This window comes from Drosophila rhopaloa, unplaced genomic scaffold (genome assembly GCF_018152115.1).
Source record: "Drosophila rhopaloa isolate 14029-0021.01 unplaced genomic scaffold, ASM1815211v1 contig_163, whole genome shotgun sequence".
Classification (NCBI taxonomy): Eukaryota; Metazoa; Arthropoda; class Insecta; order Diptera; family Drosophilidae; genus Drosophila; species Drosophila rhopaloa.
Window position 1 is genome coordinate 349,796 of NW_025335043.1, and position 18,585 is coordinate 368,380.

The 18,585-nt window shown below is 38.5% G+C and overlaps 1 protein-coding gene across 1 annotated transcript; it reads right to left on the reverse strand.

Annotated features, from left to right (window-relative positions):
- Window positions 1–4,227: 4,227 nt before the first annotated feature.
- LOC108052494 lies at window positions 4,228–17,744 on the reverse strand. The gene is made up of 4 exons (XM_044458058.1): window positions 17,605–17,744; window positions 8,958–9,641; window positions 6,402–7,050; window positions 4,228–5,594 (listed from the first exon to the last, which is right to left on the reverse strand). Exons 1-4 carry the CDS (start codon window positions 17,641–17,643, stop codon window positions 5,368–5,370), a joined length of 1,599 nt encoding a protein of 532 aa, XP_044313993.1. The 5' UTR covers window positions 17,644–17,744; the 3' UTR covers window positions 4,228–5,367.
- Between the last annotated feature and the right edge of the window lie 841 nt (window positions 17,745–18,585).

The window sequence follows — 18,585 nt, forward strand, 5'->3', positions numbered from 1 at the left end:
ATACTGATATTCCTGATATACCATCTAATTATTATATAGTATGTGTAACATTTGTTAAGAAATAAGATATACTTCAAAACCAAGTAAATTTACAAATATTTAAGTTTATTTTATTAAAAAAATGTAAGGCTTTTGCTACCTGATTATTAGGAAAATAATAAATAAAAAAATATATAAAATAATATTCAAATTCAAATACCATTTTATGCCGACTGATTGTGCCATCTCTAGTCCTAGCTGCCGCCCCATATTGTCGACTTATCGTGGCGTACGATTTCATCATAATCTGTAATTAGTTTATAATGCGCACAGGAAATGCTAGTAGAAAGCTCGCTAAGAAGCGGCAAACAGGACAATGCCAGCAACTCCTGACTTAACCTTTCAGTTATAACGCAAACTGCGATTAGGGGCCAAGTCGATAAACATAAAAGTTAATGGTAAAATTTTTTAATTAAGAAAATCAATGAATATTTTTTCTCCTACTTCCGTTCTTTTTTCCTTTTAACTTGACTGCATTATGGGTATTTTGCTGTTGAGCTTTCATTGCCATTTCCTCCACTTCGGATGGCACCATTTTAACATTTATGACTTGCGATTTTCACGACTCTCTGGAATAATGGAAGGCACGCGAAAAAAACGTCTTTCAAGTGATTTCCTTTTTTGTATTTAATAAGCTCAAAAACAAACTTGCTGTCGTCCAATTATTTAATGCAAACGTCTATGGATTTTAATTGCCCTTTTTTTCTATGCCCTGGCTATTTAATTATGAATCACAATTTATGCGGCTGCCTAAGTCAACAGAGTTAAAGCGTTTAATTAAATCGCAAAAACAGGGCCGCTTAAAGCCGCAACAAAATCAAAGCCGCAAGTACAAAGATAAATAAGTGGCATTGTCGGTTTCATTTCCGGCTGCAACATTTGCATTCAAATCGCTGTGGCTGTGTGGGTATTCGTGTCAGGGTGTGCGTGTGCCCGTCGGTGTCGTTGTAAGCGGTATATAAGTAGACTCCCAACTGGTTTTATATTTAGGCGTTTGCCTCCTCTAAAAGCACAGAAAGAAAGCAATAAAAAGCAGCACGCCGCGACTGCGAATCCAAGTCAAACCGATGGTGTGGGTGGCCTTAAGATGAGGTGGGAGGGGGGATGTGACGGGTTTTGTGGGTGGTACTCCCGTTTAACAGCAGCTGTCGCTTCCGTACCGCCCACCCCCATTTGTATTGGCTGCCGCGAGTTGGCCTCGACTGTCTTTCAGTTTCTCACTTCATCAGTTACGCCAAAAAGGAGACTCTACAATAAATTTCGCTGATTGCTTCCGTTTTTTTTTTTCGGCTGCCCCTTCGCATCTACGCTGCCTCATTTTTTATGCCGCTTGATAAAGTAATATCCGTTTTAGGTTCACTCCGTTGTAGGTCCTGCCAACTAGACCTGACGGCACTTTGGCGGACTTTACAATACCCTGAGGGTCCCAAGAAAGTGGTAGAAAGTCAGTGTAGGGTAGCATGGTATGGGTTCACGAGGGTAATAATTCCAAATGGTTAAGAACTTTAAACTACTTAATACTCCAAAACCTTTACCAATCCCTTGCAACTGAACTAAAAAAACAATTATGTAAACTCTAAAAAAAAATTTAATGAACATAACCGTTTCAGCAAGCAGTTTATCTTAAATGATTAAAAGCTGTGCAGTTAATATTAAATTTGCTTTAATCTCCAAGTTAATAAATATTTCATGAAAACAGCTAACCCAATGGCAAACTCTTTGAGAATTAAACACCAAATTCAATTAATTTTCACAATTTATTCAATGCCATTAGTTACGAGAATGTTGCTGCAATTTGATTTAGGTCAAAGATAAACGATTCAAAGTGCTTTTATTGAAATTTATTTAAGACTTTAGCTAACTAATATGAAACTAAATAACTTTATTTTAAACAAACACATTAGTTGGACTCAATGCGGCACATATTTCATGTTCAAGCATAAATGGAGGAAAGTAATTAAATTTAAAGCATTTAATAAATGAAAAGCCATTAATGTTTAAAAAAAACTTCAACGGTATACCAAAAACCGCAATAGTCCCAACTCTGGCTGCATAATTAGAGGGTATTAACTACAAGGTATACAAAAAATGTCAGTTGCTGCAAGTAATGTTCCAACTTTGGGCTATAATTTGGTGGTCCCACCCCGCACCGTCCCCTTCCGCTCCCAAAGTGCACTAGTTTTGCGGGTCTAACACAGATTTGTGGCCTTGGCTGTTTGGGGGAAGAGTTCGGTGGCCCATGGGGCGTATGCGTCATATCAGCACACGCATACGCCGTGTAGGTCAATGCTGTTAGACCAAAACGAGAGCCATTGCCACAGGCGAATGTGTGGGTGTGTGACTTTGGCCAAGTGTGTGTGGATGTGTGTGCCGGTGTAGGTGTAATTGAAACTTCCGCTTTGGTCAGTTAGCGCAATTTAGCAAGCTGCAAAAAAGTTAGGTACGGCTGAAGTAACAGGCAAAGTGCAAAGTCCATTGCAGCTACTTGGCTTTCATTTCATTTAAAACTTTGGCAACCCAAAGCCAACACACACGCACATACACAAATGCACAAAAGAGGCAGGCAGACATGGAGAGTGAAAATTATTTTAAAATGATTTATTTCACAACAATTTTCATTAGGTGGCCGACTGCAATGCAGGTTGCCTCTTTCCCGCCTTTCCCGCATTTTTCTCCCCCAGCTCTGCACTAATTCACTTTTGCTGATTTCTGTGAAAAAATATGCGAAAAATGCCTTGAGAGTTTTGGGTGTATGTGGATGCGGATGTGCATGCCCCACTCATGTTTCATATATGAAATAATTATATGTGCGGTCAGCACAGTCGCTGCCAAAAGGCCGCCGACTGGCTGCGGGCAGTGCAGCATTTTTCCCTGGCAGTTTCTAAAAAAAAATCATAGAAAATTTGTGGTCCTGCTACATGTTCCATGTTCCTGCTGCATAACTTTTGCGGAGATTTCCCTCAGCATCGCGGACACGCCCCCCTAGTTTACCGCCCCCAGGGCCTCTGTCATCGTCTGTGTACAAAATTAGTGGCAAGCAAGATGCGAGCGGAAAAAACGCCAAAGGAAAATGCAACTGGCTAAAGGTTAACAAGCGTCAGACAGGCCAGCAGCAAGTCCTGGGAAATACCCCCCAGCAACAAAAAGAACTTATAATTTTTGGCCACCATACAGAAGCCATAAAAATGGCTGAAAAAAGGGTCTGGGCCAAAGAGGAATGTTAATGAAAAGCAAGCGTGAAATAAAATCATAAATTTTCCAGCGGGGGAGTGAAAAATGCAAGTTTCCACTGCGGACTTGTGTTGTTATTATATGGCATTTGTATGCACATGCGAACGGGATGAAGAGTTGGAGGAATACTTAGAGCTAGAAAGGGGATTGGGATTGGACTCGGGTGAGTGCATTTGCGGTAAGCCCCCAAATGCATACAATGATAATGTTATACTTGGGGAAAGTGCCAGTATGTGTGTGTGGTTTGGCAAGGATTTTCCGCCAGTGAAGTCCTGTCCAGGGTCTAGACTTGGTCAGCTAAGCCGGTGATGAGGAGTTGTCAGGAAAGCGAGGAAGGGCAGGAATGCTGATGAAGTTGATGAGGGTTACAATGAGCAAAAGTGAAAGATGGCCATGAGATGGGATGAGATGTGTGTATTTAGGGAAAGTTGAATTAATAACACAGAATCATAAAGGGAAAGAGCATGATGTGTTCCTTTTATGTTAAGTTCTGAACAAGATTTTTTTTGCCATTCGTCACTAAAAAACTTAAAAACATTGATAAATTTGACAAGCTTTCACTCGGTCTGAAACTTGGCTAACACACAGACATTCTTATTTTCCCTCGAACCTTTTCTGAGCTTTTACACGTCTTTCGTTACTAGGCTAAACTCCCTTCTGCCTTTTCAAATATAAAAACTGCCAACTACAAAAAACTTAACATCTTTAAAAATGGCTAATTGTATGACATTAATTTTTTAACAATCTTCACACATTTTAAAATGTATATTAAATGTTTTAATCTTTTTAATTAATTTAAAATCTTAGAAATCAGCTACAACCTTTTATAATTTTGCAGTTACCTTTGCAAAAAATATTTTTAATTTGTTTTCTTGTTTTTAATTTCTATTAATAGTTTTGTGAGGAGCGCATTACTTACCTTTTCCCCAAATTGACCAAACAATAATAATAAGTCCATTAGGTATTTTAGAAAATTGTGTACATCTTTATTATTTGTTTAACTACTTTTTGTTGAATGTATTTCTTGTTTTGTGGTTGATGCTTCGCTTCATTGATATTTCGCACTGGAATTTCTCTTTTTCAGCCTAGAAAACGTGTGGCAACGTAGGCGAAAACAATTCGAGGCGTTCTTTGTTCTAAACATTAACTAATAAAATGCATAAATCTGTTAACAATTTGTGTTTCCACTGCGCTTTGCTGGTGTGCTTACATAAGTAATTCGCTATGATTAATGCTAATCTGATTGTAATTGTTATTTATGCGATTTAGCTATAGCACTTCGTTATAGGAGTTAAAGCCAAGAACCGAGTAACGGCAACATAGTTCTGATTTCAACGCATTTCTTTCTATATTTGTATATATAGTATATGTGTGTATCGTATGAATGCTCGTGAGTGTATACATAAATTCCATTTGTCGACAATTGCACAACAGTTAAAAGTATAGTAAACAATTAATAATAATGACTTTAGCTATGGCCGGGCCCAAATACGATTTGCACTATAATTTTTGTGTGTTGATTAACTTGATGTACTTTGTGTGAGAGATATCCCTAGCAGTATGTAATAATGTCCTAAGTTTGGTAATTAGTTTTTACTTTCTTCGGTTTTCTTTTGTTATGTTATGTTTGTATTTTGAGTCCAGCTACAAAACGTTGCATAAAGTTGTATAAAAGTTTTGGTATTTCCATTGTTTCCATTTGACTAGCGAGTAAATACAAAAACCCAATCGATCCGCAGGCGACAGTTCAACCTACACACATCGCATATATCTGCGTGTATATAAATAACACTATATAGTATTGTTAGAAACGGCTGCTATAAAATCACTGCCACAGTAGTGGCCATTACTAGTCCCCATAAGACGTAACGTAATCGTTAACTCTATGTATAAGTAATTCATAAGCGCTAATATTCGTTTAATTCAACAAGTCTATGTGGGATCGTCATCTCATCCCCCGACGTTTCCATGGATATTTCTGTGATCCCCATCCCCGTGACCTCCGTGTCCATCGTCTCCGAATCCGTCTCCCTCATCCTCGTCCTCTTCGTCCGCCTCCTCGTCCTCATCCTCCTCCTCTCCCTCGGACTGTTCGGATCAGTCGAATATGCAGACGAAGATGCGCAGACAGTTCATTCCCACCTTCTCCCAGCATCCCTCCTCCGTGGGTCGCCCATCGTGGGCCAACCTCATCTTCTTCGGATAGTTTTTCGGACTGCTCCGGTCACTCAGGTGCACGGGCATCCGGGCGTACTCCGCGCGGGGCTGGCGGAACTTCTCCAGCAGCTCCGCCTGCTGATCGGTGAGGTTCTTTAGCTTTTTGCCTGCAAACACAAATATTTTATAGTAAGTAAAAAGCTCATTGCCTTACAAATAAGTTTTAAACTCATAAATGCAATACAAAAGTTTTTTCAAGAAAACAAACCCTACTTAACAATGTCCAAATTTACTTTAGGCTTAATAAAACCCGTCCGATGTCTGATAACACGATAGCTTTCCGGTTTACGATAAAAATTTAAAATAAAAGCTCATAAATGCGCCTATCAAATCAAGTCGTCATTTCTTCAGTGCCCGATGGGTTGAACAAATAAAATCATTTACAGAATAGAAACTGGCTGTGACAAAATATAAATATATAACGCAAAGTCACGACTTGATAAAAGCAGCGCAATGGTTTAGACTGCCAGTCACTGATTCAGTAAATTTAAATGATTCAAAAATGGAACTTAATTCTGAAAATTAAAATGTTTTAATAAATAGAGCGCTTATCATCAGACATATTATTCAAATACGAAATGAATAAGTTATATATATTATATATTATAATATTATCTTTAACATAAATAATAATATTTGTAATCACTTGGCACATAACAAGAGATACGAAGCTTCAGATATAGATCAAAAGCTTAAGTATTTTGCTGAATCGCGCAGAATCGTCAGTAAGCTTTACATTAATAGTTTTGTAAAATGAAGCTGCACTTGTCACGACTTTTTTATGTGTTTTTTATAGAGATAAAGTTGAAACCATTCATTTTTCTCGCGTTAAACGAATAAGTTAAATCTTGCTGTGTGGTTCAGTGAACTTTAAAAGATAAGAATAACTACTTTTAGTTTATGAGTTGACTCACCCTCGAGGGCGTCGGTGATGAGTGATATCTCAGTGCGAGGCAGTAGCTCTAGGCGATCGCAGCAGCGTCGGAATTCGCTGGGGGTCATCCGGAGATAGCGGGGCGTGAGGCAGAGAGGTCCCAAGACCGTACGCCGGTTCTCCGGCGTGGCATCAATCTGCTTGCGGGCACACTCCGCCAAACTCCACGTGGCCAGGCACTCGAACAGTGTGACCTCCGACCTGAGCTGCAGAGTATCCCTCTTGGCCAGTGTCTCCAGCTCCTCGAATCTCAGACTGCTGATCTCCGGCATCGAAAGCTGCAGCTCCGCATGCATATCGATCAGCTGGAGCGTGTTGTGCAGCAGGGCCACGCCATAGTCCTCGGTGGTGAAGGGATTCGGGTTCGGAATTAGGTTCAGCTGTGCCCCATCGCCATCGGCTCCGTTTTCGGTGGACTGGGAGGCCTTGGCAGCGGCCAACTGCTTGGCCGCCGCCTTCGCCTTGGTCGCCTTCTTCCTGGCCAGCTGCTGGCCCGTCTCCTGGGTGGTGATCACCGTCTGGTGCTGGTTGGTCAGCGCGATGCCCTGGTAGAACCACAGCGCCTTGAAGATGTCCAGCGCGGTGGCACATGAGATTCTGAGATCAAGTTCGCGAATACAGTAGATGATCTGGAATAAGAAAAAAATTTGTTTTCGATAAGCAATGAGACTTCTCTAAAGATTAACTTTAATGAAATGCCAAGAATTTGTACATCCTGAAAACCACAATTTATATATTTTTCTAAAGTGTTTTTTAATAATTTTAATCAAAATAGTAGATTTTTTGGAATTGGCAACAATTTAATGATTCATTTTTGGAAATTCAATCTTTAGTAATTTTAACACATTTTGTTTTGAATGACACTCATACTCGAGATCTTGAAATAGATCAAATTAAAATATTTGTATTGGTAGCTTTTAAAGTATTTTAAAAATGATTTGATAGCCTTCAAAATAAATGAACAATATAATTTGTGGCGTAGAAATTATAGATATAAAGAATAGACATTATCTAAACTCAACTGCGATTTGCCATGGATTTGCCCGCTTAAGTTTTTTACGCAAACGTTTAAAAGAGTGACGAATAGAAAGAATAATAATTTACATTGTCACGCTTGAAACAACTTTATCAAGAAAGAAATTGTTGACGACATTTTAAATATTTCCATACGATTAAAAAAAAAAATTATGAAAGTTATGCACATGTTATTTTGGGATTAGTGTATCTAGCGTGAGGTGTATGTACTTTATTAATTGGTAATTTGTATTAATAATTTAAAGTAACCTAATATTTCCCATAAAAACGGCAAAATTCCTTAGAGCTGTTTGGGTCAGCCATAGAGTATTTAAAAAAAAGAGAAGAATTGGTTTAACAATCTGAATTTTTTTAACTTTTCATTGTATACACACATGCATAACATATGTATGTTCAACGTATTCTCTTCTTCTCGACCGCTAGAATTTCGCTTCCTTCGTGGCAAAAAAATGTGCAGAGGCGCCGCAAAGTCAATACATTTTTATACCCTTGCAGAGGGTATTATAATTTTGGTCAAAAGTGTGCAACGCAGTGAAGGAGACATCTCCGACCCTATAAAGTATATATATTCTTGATCAGGATCACCTCCTGAGTTGATATAGCCATGTCCGTCTGTCCGTCTGTCCGTCTGTCCGTCTGTCCGTCTGTCTGTCCGTCTGTCTGTCCGTCTGTCTGTTTCTACGCGAACTAGTCTCTCAGTTTTAAAGATATCGAATTGAAACTTTGCACACACCCTTCTTTCCTTTGCACGCAGTATATAAGTCGGAACGGCCGGGATCGGCCGACTATATCATATAGCTGCCATATAACTGATTGATCGGAAATGCCATAACTCTGCTGTTTGTTAAGTTAGGAAGTTGGGACTTTCTATGGGTTTTATATTTGGCCAATCAATCCGACCTACCGAATTTCATAAGGATCGGCCGACTATATCCTATAGCTGCCATATAACTGAACGATTGGAAATGCCATAACTTTGGTGTTTTTAAAGTTAGGAAGTTGGGATTTCTTATGAGTATTAAGAATGCATCATATGAATAATTTTGGAGAATATAATTTACAGAATATTCTGCAAGGGTATTTCAACTTCGGCTCCGCCCGAAGTTAGCTTTCCTTTCTTGTTTTGTCTCCTTTTTACATTAAGTTTTACGTGAAGATTGCTCATCTATTAATTTTTTTGATCAAAGGCAACTGTGCGTATGAGTAATAAACTTAATACAATCCTGGTATGACCTTTAAATTTGTATATATATTTGTATTCAGCGTCGAGCATTTCTTTAATTGTTATTTTTGTTATCAATTGATAATAGAATCTCTTCAGTATGACATTGAAACAGAATGTTTTTAAATTCTAACAATCAAATAAAATGACACTTTTTAAAAAGCTTATTGTAAAATCAAAAGAACGTTTGCAATTCCGATAAAAATTTTACCCTTTATATCTTAATTGAAGAAAATATTCCCGGGTATAATGGGTATAAGTTATATAATTCTCACTCACCAGGTCTGGAACGTTAAAGCGATCGGATAGCTCGAGTATCTTGAGCAGGTGCTTGTGATCGCGATAGGGGATGAAGTGCTTCTCCATGTAGCGGACGATCAGCTCGAAGTCGTTCTTGTCCACGTTGAGTATCTGGAAGTGGTTGTCGCTCTTCCGGCCACTGTTCGGACCGGCGTGTATCAGCTTGGCCAGTTCCACACTCCGCTCGAGCACCGATTTCCGCTCGCACCTGATCATGTACCGATCGTCCCCGTTGACCACAATGAAGTCTATGTACGGATTGACGATGATCGGCACGCCTGTGTAGATGTTTGTCTGCCCCCGGGAGTAGGCGGGTGGCATCATGTGGGCGGGCGGGGCACTGGGCGCCGGAGCACTCTGGATGGCATCCACGTGGTGGCCATCGGGCCCAAGTCCGAACGGTAGCACCATCCTGTCAGGCTCCCTATCGTCGTTGTTGTTGTTGTTGATGTCTTTCGGCTCTGAGATCTCCCTCTCCTTTTCCCTCTCCCGACGCCGTAGTGCCTTGTGGACCAGGGCTCCCACCAGCGGGAACTTGGCGATGCGCTTCTCCGGGGTGAGCTGCTCCTCCAAATGGCTGTCGATGCGGCGCTGGCGGTATTTGTTGCCGGGACGAGGCTCTAGGCTGTCCCTGTCGTGGAAGGCAGTGATTTTGTTGGAGAACTGAAAAAAACAAAGATATTTTAGACTATTTTTGCAATTGTATTGATTAATGTGAGGTAGGTTTTTTTATTTGAGAAATGTATCTCGAAAAATATAGTTATATTAGCATTTTTTAAATTTAAGACTTAAAAGCCACTAATTTTAAACCATTTTTTGTCAATTTAAGAATAGTTTTCCATGAGCTCTTTGAATTATATAATTTTTATATTAGCATTTTTTAAATTTTAGACTTTGACTTAAGAACCCCCGAAAAATGGACAGCAGAAAACGGTATTTTATGCCACCAATTTTAAACACTTTTGTCAAGCCCTTTAAATTATCATTAGTTAAATAAAAATGCATTCTAATCAAAAGGAATGCGAAGATAAACTAAAGTACATGTCTAAGTTCCTAGCAAAGTTAAACATACCTTTTTATATATTCCCTTCTTACATTAAACAGATTTTTTCCACTTGTTTTTAAATTGAAAACCTATTAAGTCTTTAAGTTTCAGTACTGAACAACGTTCTCATTTCAAGTACTAAAGCTCACTGAGGCTCCAATTCAAAGAGCTTGAGTAATAGGATCGATTCACAATTTTCCCGAGGGAACTACATTTTTTATCTTAAGCAATCAATGGATAATATTTACGACCCCTTGCGATGGCCAGTTAGTCATGCCGGCCGGTCCGCCATTTCGCCACGCTGGGAAATCTATAGGAGTTTTTTAATAGGCGTTGTAAGTACTTTCCCACCTGACTGATTGATTCATTGGCCTGCTTATCAGTCAATTGGCACACTTCAAAACATAAATCGTTTCGTGCTCTAAACAGCCTTTAATCGCTGATTTTCGCACTCGATAATAAATTAGGCGTACTATCTGAAAGTGTATGCCGACTAATTAGCTAACCAGCCGTGCCCCAAACCAATTTCCTCAAATTTTTGGGGCCTGTTTAGGCTAGCATATGTTCTAATCGTTTGATTGCCACCAACTCGGCTGCAATCCATCATACTATAGCTATAAATCATGTCCCATATCGAAAACGAGTGCACTGCTACCTATTCGACAGCCGAATTCCGCGCGTGATGTTATAATTCCCCCTAAAAATATCACCAAATGATAGAGCAAGTTTAGAGTACCGAGCCGAAGGAAAAGTCTCAGTATTTAAGCTTCCTTGTTAATGTATAGGAATTTCGAACAACGCACAAGCCATATAAGCTGCACCTAATCAAATTGATAAATATTTGATCGTTTTCAGGAAAAATTTGGTTCCGTTTATTATAATTTAGTTAAGTCTTAAAAGACAATTTATTTAAATGTAAATGCTTAATAGCTTGCTGAAGAATTAGGTATTTAAGGTATGAATACTAAATTAACTCTTAAGTGTTTGCATAGGTAAATCAACTCATATTGAATCAATTTATAAATCTACACGTTTTGGATATTCAATTACAATTCATATATGTCTTGTATGGTTGTCGAATTACATTGCTTTGCATTGATATTTACATGCTAAAACTTGTATAACATTTACCAAGATTAGGTAACGAGAACCTTAAAAATAGGAAGCAGTTATGGGCTTGGGAATGATAAGATTGCCAATTATATGGCCAATATAGCAGATAACACATTTATTCAAAACTTAAAAAATTTCCAGCAGTAAAAATATGTATAAGAATAAAGCAATATATATTTAATAAGAAAAAAAAACAATACATAATATGTTGTTTGAAATATTAAGTACTTTAAGAAGAACCTTAAACATTATATTACGTATGGTTCTTAGTGTTAGCTACATTCAAAAATGTGGGACTTAAATAATGTCTAGAGATAGACTAATTAAGGAATGTTATTTTATTTGAACAAATGTAACGATTTTAGCAATTAGTGCTTTTATAATACGATTAATTAATTGTATAACAAAAATGTTTCTAAAATGATTTTTTACGTGAAAGGCAATATATGCTTTTATATTAATATTGCAATGTTAAAGTGTTTTGGATACATTTTTTTAATGTCTTTCTTCAAAGGCTTCACAAAGAAATCTTTTTCCCAAAAGGTAAATACATATATGTAGGTGAATTTCAGCGAAAAACATTATGAACTAAAGCCATTGTTCATTTGCAGAGTTTGATTTATAGTTCCTGTTCTTGTTATTGCTTAAAGTACAATGCAAACAAAATTAATTGTGGCACAGAGAGATTGCGAGCAAGTTCGCGGCGGTGCCACAGCACATGAAAAGAGTGCATGGGGAAATATTAATAAATAAAATAAGTTATTTCGCGATGTTTGAACAGTTGTAAGGAAGACGGAATCGGGCTTCGAGTGTTGACGACTCCGTGACCGTAGCTCGTTTCTTTCGAGAGGGGATCGTAACGCCTGATATTCAAATATTTACCCACTGAACAATCAAGGGAAACTGTGACGACTTGTGATAGTCTGATAGTGCAATAAATAAATTATCGTATGCAAATAAATTTATGGCTGTTGATGGCTCGACATGAGGCTTTATCATCTGCACAGCAACCACAATGGGAGATGTGTTTTATGCACAGCACAGGCGTCGAATTAGCACTTGGGTATCGAGTCACTGCCCGGTTTCCTTTTGTTTATCAGCCTGCTCTATATAATATCATTGAGGGCGTAGGTGGGCTCTTTCCATTAACAAAAAATCAAATTAACACCCAGACCTTGTCCACCCTCGTTCTTGAACTTTACAACGCACTTGTCATTTGATTCACTATCGCAAACTATCATTTATATCATGCACTTCTTACACTTTATTTGTTGTTTCTGCTTATCGACTCATGGCCCGTTCCATCAATCAAGCGATTAACTTCGGCTTGCCCCTGTCTACGATATGTTGGAAATGAACTCTTTGATTTATAATTTGGCGATCAAATTTTGTAATAATTTCCAATATTGTAAATCACACACTAATTGGTTGGTGGACACTCGGCTCTGTATTCTCGCACGAAATCGACCCGCACACCATGAGTTTGAAATATCGAATGCTCCTCAATCCCATTCGCAAACTGCGACGTCGACCGAGGCAGCGGCAGAGGCAGCGACGCTTGGGGTTGTTCGGCAGAATGTGTCATGATCGTGGCTGCAGAAAAAGTGCTCCATTTCCATACATCATATGGAATAAAACAGGGAGAGCAGCAGAATGCAAAAAAAATTTTTACTAAGTTATAAAGCTATTTTTAATTTTGAAAATTGTTATTATTACCTCTCCATTTTATGACTTAACGAACAAATAATGAAAGTAGAAAGTATTCTTTAAACGTTTATATCCGAGAAGACTTTTCCCAAATCGAGGAAACTCATTCTCAAAAATGAATTCGCAATTCGAGAACCCTTCTTTTGGAATTTTGTTTAATACAAACGTTTAAAAGATTAAGATTTAAAATATTATATTTTGCACTTTTTAATTTTCAGTTATTTGCTGGGTTGTTTTTTAAAGAATTAAACAATTCAAGTAAGAGATAATCTAATGTTAAAATATATATAGTTCCATATTTTAATTCTAAATAACTGTTTTGACTGTTATTGTTGATATTTCGAATAAAAAGGAATAATTTTGATTGAAGTTATTAAAGCACCCATAAAAATAAAGCCTGCCCGCATTTAGCAGCAACTTTGAAGTTGCAAAAACCAGAGAGACCCTTCCAAAATGCAGGTCGAGCGGAAATCAAGTTCTCCGCTTCACAGCCTCAAGAATCATTCATGACTCGAATTATCAACTCAATTTGGTGGACAAACTGGGGAGCAAATAAATTCAATTTGTGTGCCAAAAGAGGCAAATATTTAAGTTAAAGGGAGCACCAGCAGCTGGAGGAAGATTTCACTATTGGCTGAACCAATTAACACGGCGATTGTGTGTGGGTGGATGATTTTGGAGTGGGTGGCGTTGTGGGAGTGTCATATTTGACAACTGTAATTGTCGCAGGCGTTCTGTGTACGCACGAAATTCGCCTTATTGATAAGCAATGCAAATACCATGGCGAGAATAAAAAGTACATGCCCTCACACAAGTGTGGGCGTAATAATAGTAACAAAGAGCAGTACACCAAGGCTCAGCTGAATAGTTATTATCAGCGGCCAAGGCCAGGACAAAGCTGCAAAGCTGCTCGAGTTTGTTGTGTGCACAAGTATTTATGCAGCCAGCGAGGGTTGCCGCAGAAGTTGGGAATGTGAACTGCCCAACGCCACCCAGATTAGATAAAAATGGTTGGAGTCAATTTATTACTATTTTTATCGAATTTTTATATGCACTTTAAGACTTTATGAGCCTTCCAACCGTATACAAGTGCAATGCACTTTACGACTTTGAAAATACTTTCAAAAAGTTGTGTCCAAAAATGTGTTAAAAACCTATTTGTTAGGCACAAAAGGCGATACACATGAATTAATTATTTATGCAGTAGATGAGCTGAATAAATGAGCCACTTGAAATGAAAATCGAACTTCTCGAACTCCCTTCGCCGAGGTATGGGCCACTTTAATGTTTACATATGTATCCACGTACATATATTGTGTGGGGCTGCTGGGGCAACTAAGACTGCTAATGAGTCCCCATGTAAAGCGGAAGCTCCAGATGAGAAAAAACATGAAAAAACGCCCAGAACAACAGCAAACAGTTAACGCTCAAACTTCGCCTCACGGACGACCTTGACACTGGCGGGGTGTCGATGACAACAGGGCCCACTGTACACCATTTCCCCAACATCAACACGATCATCGGATCGCTAAAACCCGTTTATGATCGCCGCCCGAAATCAAATATTTGCATTCATAAGGGAAAATTTAATTAGCAGCATCAACAAAGTGGAGCAGAATCGATATTTACCCGAACAGGCGGGAGGCGAAAATGTTTAATTAGTTGAATTTAACATAATTACTCACATTGTTGGCTGCCGGTAAACAGCACGTAAAATGCGTAGTTCAAAACAAACAATCGAACCAACAATACTGCAAATACACAGCCGAAAAGAATTCCATGTGTAAGCATTAGGAGCCCCGAAATGGAAATGGAAGCTAACCCAACCCATCTTATCCCAGTCCAATTTGCTTCCTGATCGGCGGCCAAACTCTACCTGCAATTGCCGCACAGTTCAAAAATAAAACACTTGCCACATTCCTTGGCGAACCGGGAAAAGTTCACAGCCAGTGCGATGGCTTCTCTATTTATACGCTCCTAATGAGGTGGTTTATTAAAATTAGCCCATAAACAGAGAGCCAAAGTGTAAGTACTGCGAGATTATGAAACACCACTAACAGCAAGGCAAAAATTACATAAATATACATATATTTAGATGAGTAAAGAAATGGAAAGGCAAACCCAAAATACAACTTTACTGAACAGTGACATGAATAAATTGAATTATAAATGGGATATTTACCATTTAAGTAAACTGATGTAAAATTGTAGATAAAACAACATTCGTTTAACTAATTTAATAAAATACCTATAAATAATACGTATTCAGCAATACATCATGGGTGCTGCTCTAGTGAAATATTAATTAGTTTGCATTTATCACCTTATCAGGGTTAGTGAACTTTGTAAATGTAACATGGATAGTTAAGATATTCTAAGGTTACATTTTAAAAACTTACGTTCGGCATCCAAAAGCTTATCTCAATTAACATACATTTTGTGGCAAAATAAATTACACGTGTCATTTGAACGAGTTCCTAATAAAATTAAACTATAATTTCAAAACAACAAGTTTTATGCAAGCAATGAGCAATTTTAGACTGTAACAAATGCGATTTGGATCTTGAACTTCCCACTTGAAGCCCGTTAACTGCAGTAGTCCCGATGAGTAATTGAATTTGCCACGGACCTGCGGCATTGTGGCACCTCCAATCCGTGACTCTGACTGACTCATTCGCAATGCCTTTGTTCTGAGGTTGGGGCCTTGTGCTATGTGTTATAGACACCACCGGACAAGACTCCGACTGACATATTCGTAGGGCCGTTTGTCTGTGGTTGGGGGCCTATATGTTATAGACACCACCGTGCAAGACGCCATTTCAGAACAGGAAAATGACATCATATGGTATAGTGAACGCCGTGAGACAAATACAAAAAGAACAGAAATTGTTGTTTTGTCTTGGCTCGGGAGAACTGCATTACTCATCCATCCCCTGCGAAGATCCAGCAATGGAAAACGATTCGACAAAAATGACGAGCTGAAAACCGGACAAAATTGCTGTCTAGTCTTTTGGCAGTGTGCCAAATGAACCAACAGACACGAAGTATACAAATTGATTAAGGGAAGGTGAGGGATAGCATCAAAACAATTATCTACACAGGAAATTCAACAGAAAGTAATATATAGGTCATTTATAAAAATTGTTAGTTCATTAAATGAAAAGAAAAATAACCAACGCATTTTATCGTTCACAGTTATGTTAAAGAATTACAACCCGACAAAGATAAAGTTTAATCTTTGATAAGAGAAAGGCAAAAATAAATATATTATTAAGTAAAGCCGGGTCTGACACACAATAAACACAAAGAGTAATCTTTGATGAGGAAACTTTAAATACAAACATTGTAGATTTTAGATTATAACTAAATGGGGAATCCCACCTAAAAATCTTGTTTATCTGGTAAACAAAATTAACAAAATATTGGAAAACCAAAAGACTAAGAATTAGTTTCTCTCACATTTATTAATGCCAAATGAAACACAGGAGAATACAAAATTATTATTTTAGGTAATGAGTAAAATTAAATTCCCATAAAAGTCGTAAGAATACAAAAAAGTAATTAAAAATTTACATGGTCGAACAAAAGACCAATTCAATTTCCTTTTAGTCCTCATAGAAAATCAAATTTTGAGGACTCGAGCTTGGTTTCCCATTTGGCAGAACCTGAAGCTAACAAAAGCGACGCCTTCCGAAATACAAACAAAACAGGAAAACGGAAAAGGCGAAAAAAGCGAAAAACTCACCCTCAACACGCAGAAAATTCGCTTGAGGTGGGGTCGCGAAGGGAAAACCCTACGCAACATGTTCCATGTTCGGCGGGGAAAACAAAAGGGCGAGTGGTCTGAATGAAACTGGAGCAGCGGCGAAGGGCATCAGCAAACAGTTGGAACAAATTTGCAAAGGCTGACAAAAGAAAGAACAAGTTTTTGGGGCGAAGAGACCTTTGCTAAATGCAGAGCGTTTGGCATAGGCCAATAGCCAATATCAAGAACGCGATTCTGAGAGAGGTGATTCTGGGGGGGATTGGGGTTGCTGGGGCAACCAGTTGGTGCCAAGGGCGAAGCTGGGGAATGGACGTGAGTGCTCGTAACAATTGACAATGCGGCGTATGCGCGATGGATGCCCAGCTGATGATACAATGAAACACTGACACAGTGAACGACTTTCCCACTCTCCCACACACATAATTACACCCACACACACTCACTTACACACAGTCGGAATAACTTTCCTTTGAACAGGCTTTCATTCGCCAGTGTCTGTGTATTTTATGGATACACAATTTATGTTGGCCAATTGCTCGCCTCTGTTTGTATACAGCATTTCTTTTTTTGATTAATTACACACGGTGCCAAAGACTTACCCTAGTTTATGGCATAAATTTTATACCAGCTTATCCTTAATTTATAGGCCAATTTTTTTGGTCTTTCTATGAACTTTGCCAATTTCCGCCCGTTGCAAAAGGTTGATAAAATTTCTGTTTACGCAAATTTGTTTATGCCAATTTAAGGCCGCTCGCTAGACTCTCCGCACTCATGGATATACAGATATTTTGGCTATATAGAACTGACTCGCGTATATCTTTCCGATCCGAGAGTTTTGCGCGCCTCGTGCCAAACGGAATTGGGAAAGGCAGCCAACAACGACAACGTCTCCGCTCGAGAGCCGAAAAGCGTATATACAACAAAATTTACACGAAGAGCGCCAAAGCCAAAAATATGAAAAAGAAAAAAACAAACGAGGCAGCAGGAAAACATACCAAATTTCCCAGGCTGGCGTTGCCACCGCATTCATCCATGTCCAAGAAATGGACCCCATATAGTTATGGTCCACCTGGAGTAGTCGTTTTTTTCGCTTCCACTTTGGTACCGCCTGGAAACACAAATATTTCGCCTGTATAAAATATAAATGTTTGAAATATTTGGCAATTGATGGCAAAATACCAGCCGTCTGGCAACTTTCCACCGGGACAGGGGAAAATTCTCAGCAGCTTTTCCTCGAACGGACATGCGCATGGAGTGTGGAGCATCAGAAAACGACCCACAGGTCGTATGAGCAGCCAAAAGACGCAACATTTTCGAGCGTGTGATAAGACACAGATACGGGGACTTTCCCTTTCCGGAGAGAGGGAAATTGAAAAGCCAGGGAGAGCGAGAGTGCGTGGGCTTCTGGGGAGGCCCATTTCGGGCTCGGGCCCTAGACAACGGAGCACTATATTGAGGGAGGTAGGAAATTTATTGCTGTTATCAACACACACGCCTGGCCAGCGAGAACCTGCAACAACAAATATCGGGCAATGCAAACTAACCGAAACTAGGTCAAATCCCACCAGCCCGTTTGGAATGCTTCACCCGGAAAATGTATTAAAAAAGTCGGAGTCATTTCTAATTGATTTTAGACACGAGGAATCCTAAAGGCGTTTGAACTGTTTATTTAAAAATATCCTTTCAGCCATCATTAAGAAATTACTTTTAAAGTTAATAAGTAAAAACCATTCAATAAAATGTAAATAACAATTAAGGTAGCAATTTAATTTAATATTTGCATCTAAATAAAATTTATATTTAGAACGTTCCTTATGCTCATTTGTTTTTTAAATGACTTAATATGGAATTTTGCTTATTTATTATTGTGCATAATTTAAAAATGTCCTAAACCAAAAAACAGGGAAAATATTTATGTAATCTATATTTAATTATTTTTAGAGTGTTCTAAAATTTGAAAAAAAAATGAGTTGGAT

Bases quoted from the DNA above. Each gene is read 5' to 3' on its own strand.
- LOC108052494 (XM_044458058.1), bottom strand. From the start codon at position 17,643: ATGGATGAATGCGGTGGCAACGCCAGCCTGGGAAATTTG. The intron at 9,642-17,604 runs GTATGTTTTCCT...TGTTTTTTTCAG, and splicing joins ACGCCAGCCTGGGAAATTTG to TTCTCCAACAAAATCACTGC. The intron at 5,595-6,401 runs GTGAGTCAACTC...TTGTGTTTGCAG, and splicing joins CATCACCGACGCCCTCGAGG to GCAAAAAGCTAAAGAACCTC.